This window comes from Mastomys coucha, chromosome X (genome assembly GCF_008632895.1).
Source record: "Mastomys coucha isolate ucsf_1 chromosome X, UCSF_Mcou_1, whole genome shotgun sequence".
In the NCBI taxonomy this organism is placed as follows: domain Eukaryota; kingdom Metazoa; phylum Chordata; class Mammalia; order Rodentia; family Muridae; genus Mastomys; species Mastomys coucha.
Genome location: NC_045030.1, coordinates 99,496,781 through 99,503,640, shown reverse-complemented (window position 1 = coordinate 99,503,640; position 6,860 = coordinate 99,496,781). Strand labels below are relative to the sequence as shown.

The 6,860-nt window shown below is 52.1% G+C and overlaps 1 protein-coding gene across 1 annotated transcript in view; it reads right to left on the bottom strand.

The window, feature by feature from the left end:
- Window positions 1-1,229: 1,229 nt before the first annotated feature.
- Window positions 1,230-6,860, bottom strand: part of Efnb1 (ephrin B1) — a 12,725-nt gene continuing 7,094 nt past the window's right edge. Inside the window, exons 2-5 of the mRNA XM_031365483.1 lie at window positions 4,644-4,921; window positions 3,681-3,773; window positions 3,360-3,485; window positions 1,230-3,126 (exon numbers count right to left, since the gene is read on the bottom strand). Coding sequence (XP_031221343.1) covers window positions 2,714-3,126; window positions 3,360-3,485; window positions 3,681-3,773; window positions 4,644-4,921 — 910 coding nt within the window. The 3' untranslated portion in view covers window positions 1,230-2,713. The remainder of the gene's footprint in view (window positions 3,127-3,359; window positions 3,486-3,680; window positions 3,774-4,643; window positions 4,922-6,860) is intronic.

Sequence of the window (6,860 nt, the reverse complement as noted above, 5' to 3'; positions counted from 1 at the left end):
CAGAGCTAGCCCTGGTCAGAGACCCCCAAATCAAGCTGGGCCCCACGCTGGGCAAGCAGTCAAACAGCAGAGGCCTGATCTGATCCAAGCACTTCCTTTGGTTAATGAGAAACCAAATAAACAGACTCTGCCCCAGTTGGATCCAGCAGCACTCCAGGCTGGCCCAGCCCTATTCTAGACCAGCCTCTTTCCCCTCCCCTGGCAAGTCCTACAGTCTCAAGGCCCTCCTCTCCCTTCCTTCTCAAAGCGCTCCCCGCTTCTCGCTTCTCTGGGAGCTGGCCCTGCTCCTTGCCTGTTCCAGTGGGCTTCCTGCACTGGATCCCTTCCTCACACCCCCTTCCTTCCTCCTCCTCCTTTCCTCTATCACTTTCTTAACCATTTTTAGCTGGTGGGATCTCACTTGTCCTCCTCCCCTGATATCTGTCTTAGCCGTTGCCAGAGGCGGTTCCTTGAAAGGCTCGCAGGCTCCTCTGGGCCCTGCCAGTCTGTACCTCTTGTCAAAGGATGGAAAGCAAACCCTGTTTAGGACCCTCAGAACACTTTCTGACCTGAACAAATCATCAGCAGCTTGTGGAAGGGAGCCTGGGCATTCATTGCTGTTCTAGCTTCAGGACCTCCACGGCCAGCCAGAAGCCACCAAGTATGCCATGATGGCACATCTGGTGTGGCTCCATTGTGAAGACAGGAAAAGAAGATTGTTTTGGCTGAGAGGCCAAATGGGCAGAATGAAGTCACTCTAGTGTCCAGTGGGGCCACCTTTGGACAGCGGTTCTCTCCAGCTCCAGACATCTTGGGGCAGGGCAGGGCTGGGCCTGCCATCAGATCGGGTTCCACATTTAGTCCCAACTAGGTGGTGGCAGTACCTGGAGACACACCCAGATTCCCCATGGGAACAACCCCTCTCTCCATCAACCTTTTCTGGCTGAGTGTGGTGCCAGCCAGGGCAGATGCCTATGGTCTATGCCACAGGGATGACAGGATAGATAGGGTGGAGGAGTGGACTCAGGCTCCAGGGCAGCAGAACAAGGAGGCCGAGACACTTAGGTGGTAGAAAACGGCAGGAAGGGCACGGGCACTTTAAACAGCTTGCTTCACAGGACAACCCTGATCATCTCTGCTTTGGCAAAGGAATTCTTTCATACACAAGTATGGGCACACGTATACACACACACTATCACACCTCATTCCCCGACATCACGACACTAGTTTACACTCATTTCTCCATGTGGTTAATTTTTTTTTTTTTTTTAGTTCTCATTTTTTTTTCTAAGAAAAAAGCAACAAGAAAATAATTCAGAGTTTATACAAAACATCTTTACATTATTTCTTCCAAAAAAGACTAGTATTTACACAAATGGCAACAGAATCCAAAACAAAAATCCCTTCCGACTGCCACCTGGAAGGGGCTGGCTGTTTTGCTCCCTCTCCCACCTGGCACCGGGGTGGGCAGTTGGCCAGGAGGCAGTGTGGAGGTGGGTGGTGTAAGGCCAGCTCCTTCCATGGCAGCCCTGGGAGTGCCTGCGAGATGCAGTTGAGTGGCAGTCTGTTAGCAACCGTGCTGGCAAGGAGCTGGGGTCAAAGTGCACTGCAGGCTGGCCCAGCCCCAAGGAGCCTCTTCCTCTTTCCCGGGCCCCAGCTCAAAACTAGAGGCGGGGTTGGGGGGGCAGTGGGAGCCATATTGAGCGAGTGGGGGGTGTGTGTGCTTACTTGTACTAGAACCCAGGGAAGGAGCAGGCCACCTGGCCTTACACCCGCTTAGATCTCCACCTTGAACCGAAGATGCCAAAGGTAAGGAGAGAACAGGGTGGTGGGGGGAAACTCCCAGCTCTGCAGGGCAAATAGCCACCTGGGCACCTCACCTCCCTCCACCCCCCATGAGGTCATCTGCCTGCAGCAGCTCTCCTGTTCCCCAGGCAACAGCCAATTAAGACATTAATTACCGTGAGAGTGAAGGAGGCAGGAGATGCCCAAGAATCCCACAAGGAAAGGATTTTTTTTTTTTTTTTTTTGGTAGAAGGGTGGTAGTCACTACCCCACTGCTAGGAACAGCATTGTATCATGAGGGTCCAAAAAGGAGGGTGGCGCTCTCCTCTCCCTGGTAGGCAGAAATAGCCCTGGCCTACCCTCCCCCACTCCCCTGAACTACTGAGGAGTCTATAAAAGAAATGCCATCCTATGTTTCCTGGCTGGCCACATTCTGCCCCAGGCCCTCTTATACTGGGTCAGGCCAGGCTCAGAAAGCCTGGGGAGGGGCTGCCTTGTACATTTTCCCATTTTTTTTCTCAAAAAAAAAAAAAAAACAGATGAAAATGAGTTGACAGCTAAAAAAAAAATCAACACAAAAGCATTAAAAACAGTGATGATAGTGGACGAGCAGTCCTGGGGATGGGTGAAGGGATGAGGAAGGGGCAGGGCCAGGGGGCTATCTCCCTGCCTGCAGTCCATCAGTGTCCAACCCTGCCCTCCGAGAAAGGGCACCCCCACAGAGCCCAGAGGCCTGGCCAGAGGGGGAAGGCACAAGAGCATGGGGATTGGGGGTACAAGCACCCCCCTCCGAAGCCCAGGGGGCAGGAAAAAGGGGGATTATAAAAGCCAAGAAACTACAAAACTAAATACAAAGGTGGGCACAGCCGGCAAGGGGAGGGGTGTGGGGGAGAAAAGAGAGGCCGATCCAGGCCATGTGTCCTGTGGAGTCTGAGGCCATGCTGGCCCTTCAGACCTTGTAGTAGATGTTCGCTGGACTCTGAGGTGGCATCTCCTGGACGATGTAGACAGGATGCCCGTAGTCCCCACTCACCTTCTCATAGTGGGGGCAGTAGTTGTTCTCTGTAGTCCGTAAGGGGATGATGATGTCGCTGGGCTCAGTGCCCGCTGTACCACTCCCCCCTTTGGGGCTGGCTAGGGTACTGAGTGAGAGGGCAGCCGCCCGCTGCTGTGTATGCTTGCGATGTCGCTTGCGGAGCTTGAGTAGTAGGACTGTCAAGAAGATGATGATGAGCAGGAAGATGACACAGCCAGCGCCTACAGCTGCGAACAATGCTACCTTCGAGTTAAAGAAGCTGTCGGAGTCCCCGCTGCCACCACCACCTGCACCTGGGCCACTCTTCTCTTCCTGGTTCACAGTCTCTGAGGAAAGAGAAGAGAATCCATGGTCAGTCAGGAGACAATCACAGTCAACATGGTGGCAGCAAACCATGCCACCTTGGAGTCAAAGACACTATGTGGGTTCCTGCTGCCCCCACATTCACCAGAGACAGACAGCATGTCTGGGGAGGAGGCAGGCAGCCGGTACTTCTCCAGATACAGGACGGAGCAGACGCATGAGAAACGCTCTCTGCGCAATACTGATAGCCACTTACCATGCTTGCCATCAGAGTCACCCTGGGATCCCCGACCAGGAGCCTGTGTGGCTGTCTTGACAGTGTTGTCTGACTCCTTGCTTGGCCGGCTGGTAGTCAACTGCTCAGGTGTCACAGCATTTGGATCTGAGGGCAGAGAGAAGACAGATCAGAGGGAAGACTCTGACAGCATGGGTACCCTCCATTCCCTTAGGTGGGTTAGGAGGGGCCTGAATATTAGAACTCTGCCCCTCTAACCCTCTGACTACTTCCCCACTACCAGTATACCCCAGGCAACTGCCAACATGGGTGTCCCAAAGGCCTAACTGGGCGGGAACTCACCTTGCCCAACCTTCATAACAATCTTCATAGTGCGTGTGCGGCACACACCTCCCTCTCTGTTCTCCAGCCCTTCCAAGCTCCCATTGGATGTTGCTGTAGGAAAAGGCCAGAGAAATCAGAAACTACAGTTTTCAATTTACTTTTTCTTTTTTGACAGAATCAAGAGAGAGCCAAGAACAATGATCAGCAGTAGAGCATGGCAAACAGTTCCTACCTCCCTTCCCCAAGTCCTTCTACCTCTCTCCCCATAGGAAACAACAAAGCCAGCCAGGCCCATACTGAGCCTCTCTGCTTAAGGTCCTCCGTGTGGCTTGCCCTTGGTCTTGGGGGCAATACTAAGGTGCGCCTTCTTACTGGGAGATGCTGCTCAGACCAAAACAAATGGAACTGGTACCATTAGAAGGGCTTCATCCTAGACTGGAAGGACTCCTACATATGTGTGAGGCAAGCAAGGCTAAGGCCTTATTATCCCATCATCTCCTTCTGTGATCTGAGGCAAGGTGCCCATGCACTTCTTTGAGGGACCAGAGGAGGAGGGTAGTGACTAAAGAGTGAGCCAGGGCCTCACAGATGTTAGTCACACACTACCACTGAGCTACATCCTTAGCCCTATTCACTTCTTGGGGCCTTAGACCCACCCTATCCCACCCTCTAAGGGGGGAAAAATAAAGCTGGTGGATCTCAAAGGATTCAGTCCACTCTGCCATTCTCAAGAAAGGAAGAGAAAGTCACATGGATAGGAAGCCTTTCCCATCCGTGCCCTAGAGTTGAGGCAAGCTGCTGTGTTCGGAATGTTGGGGACAGAATTCTAGGATCAGGCTGGGATCAGATCAGGCAGCACTGTAAGGTGTGCATGTGCTCTCACTGCATCACTCAGAAGCTGCCTACCCATAGGCAAGGAGGCTGCAGGGAGGCAGAGCTAAGCCTACTGAAAGAGCCAGTGATGGGTGGGTGTGAACTCACATGTAATGTAGTAATCATGGTACTTTTTGAATTCCAGGCCCATGTAGTTGGGGCTGAACTCTTGGAACTTGATGGTGAAGCGGATTTCCTGCTGTGGCTTGTTGCAAGTGACCAGTACATTGGGATCGAGCACAGTGCTGCAGGCAGCTGCCTGCTCTGGCCGCACCAGGTACAGCTTGTAGTACTCGTAGGGCCGCCCTGCTTCCGCTCGGGGGCAGATGATGTCCAGCTTGTCTCCAATCTTTGGGTAGATCACCAAGCCCTTCCCACTTAGGAACCTGCCCAGAAGAAAGAAAATGGTCAACACCAAGGCTGGGAGCTCTGGCTAGCTCAGAACCAGGTGATATGACAGTGAACACCGGGCTAGTCCTACTGGGTGGAGATATCAAATCAACCTTCTGCCCTTCCTCTATCCTTGGGCTGGGGGTGGGGAGAGAGAACCATACTGCCAGCAGGGTGTGGAAGGGGTGGCCCATAGGCAAGGCTGCCAGGCTTTCGGTGCTTTGCAGGGTGGGGCAATGCCTGGCTAGGGGAGCCCTTTGTCCTAATGGGGCATTTCCGCAGGGGGGCTGACGTGGCCAAATGGGCCAGGTACCTATGTGTCAGGCTTAGGCTGCCTGGAGGTGGTGCCCTGTTCCCCATACTTCCCAGCACATTTACATTCCTTCAAAGGCCACTGCTACTCTCTCTCTCTCTCTCTCTCTCTCTCTCTCTCTCTCTCTCTGTCACAAACACACACACACACACACACACACACACACAGAGAGAGAGAGAGAGAGAGAGAGAGAGAGAGAGAGAGAGAGAGCGCAAGCCTACACATGTCTTAGCCACCACCCCCGCAGCTCCCAGCCAAAGGCTACGGGAGCTCAACCTGCCTGGAGCCTGCCCCCCATCATGCTAATCTTGGGCATGATGGGGAGATAGAAACAAGCAATGGAGCCAGGATCGGATGGCCACCATCTCTGGTTAGGGACAGCTCTATAGTATTATTCTAGTGGTGTACCCATCCCCACTCCCAGTATAAGAGCTGAAATCCCCAAACTTGAGTAGTCTTTCACTCCTAAGATGACTCAGGGAAGGAAAGAAAGGGTGCTCCTACCAGGATAGCAGAAACTAGTGTAAGACAGGGATTCGGGAATCCCACACAGCTGTCATCTAACCTCTTGCTCCTACACTGCAGCTACTACAGATCCCAAGAGGAGATGACTAAATTCCTTGAGCCCGGCTTCACCGTCTAACCTGGAAAGCAGAGTAAAGAAATGAAGTTCTGCTGGCCATTTCTCAGCTTGTTCAGGCAGAAGCTGAGGGCAAGGAGAAAGAGCACATGTTGGAATCAAATTCCAAAGCTAGCTGCTTACTAGCTCCATAGTTTGGGAGAAGCTCTCTCGACTTTCTTCACTTATAAACTAGTGCCCATAGCCCTAGGATTGGGTGGGATGAGCACCTATCATATAATAGGTACTCAATAAGATCGAATCCTTCTTTGAAACAGTCTGCCAAGAGGCAGGCAATCAGATACCAACATTAAGTTCTGTGGGTTCTTAGGCAAGATCTAGAAAGAGAAGATACAGCTTGACTGTCCTGGACTTGATTGTCTGGTTTGGTCCAAAAAAGTAAACAGCCCACACTTCAGCCACAGACACCTCCAGGCTATCTGTAGGTTACAGGCGAAGATGGTACTTCATAGGACAGCAAGAGGGAAAAGATGGCTCATCTGACCATAATACCATGACGTTCTAAAATGGCTTCAGACAAAGATCAGAATGAGGGTGGATACCAGGTGAATGAGAAAAATGTCAGGGCAGAGCAACAGTGGACAGCACTGGGGAAGACAAAACCCAGGCTTGCTGCTGACTCATACAGCCTGCAAAGGGGGTGGAAAAGAGATCTAGGGCTATAGGTAAATTCCTTAAGGCCATGACAAGCAGTGTCTTGGTAGCAGGCCCTCCAACAGGAAGAACAATGGAGGACTAAAGGTAACCCATAAGAAGAATAAAATGAAGAGTGCCATTCTGAGGGTTGGGGTAGAATCCCAGGTCACAGGCTACCACAATGTAGTTCCATTTGCTGAGGCCCACAACACAGTGGGGATAAGCAATGAAGGCGTATTGAAAGCCCCAGGCAGAAGCCTTCCTTCACACTGTCAAACACATGCCCTTGTCCTGACATCTTCCTAGTGGAGGAGGGAATCTAAGTGGTTGAAGCAGATAGAAAAAA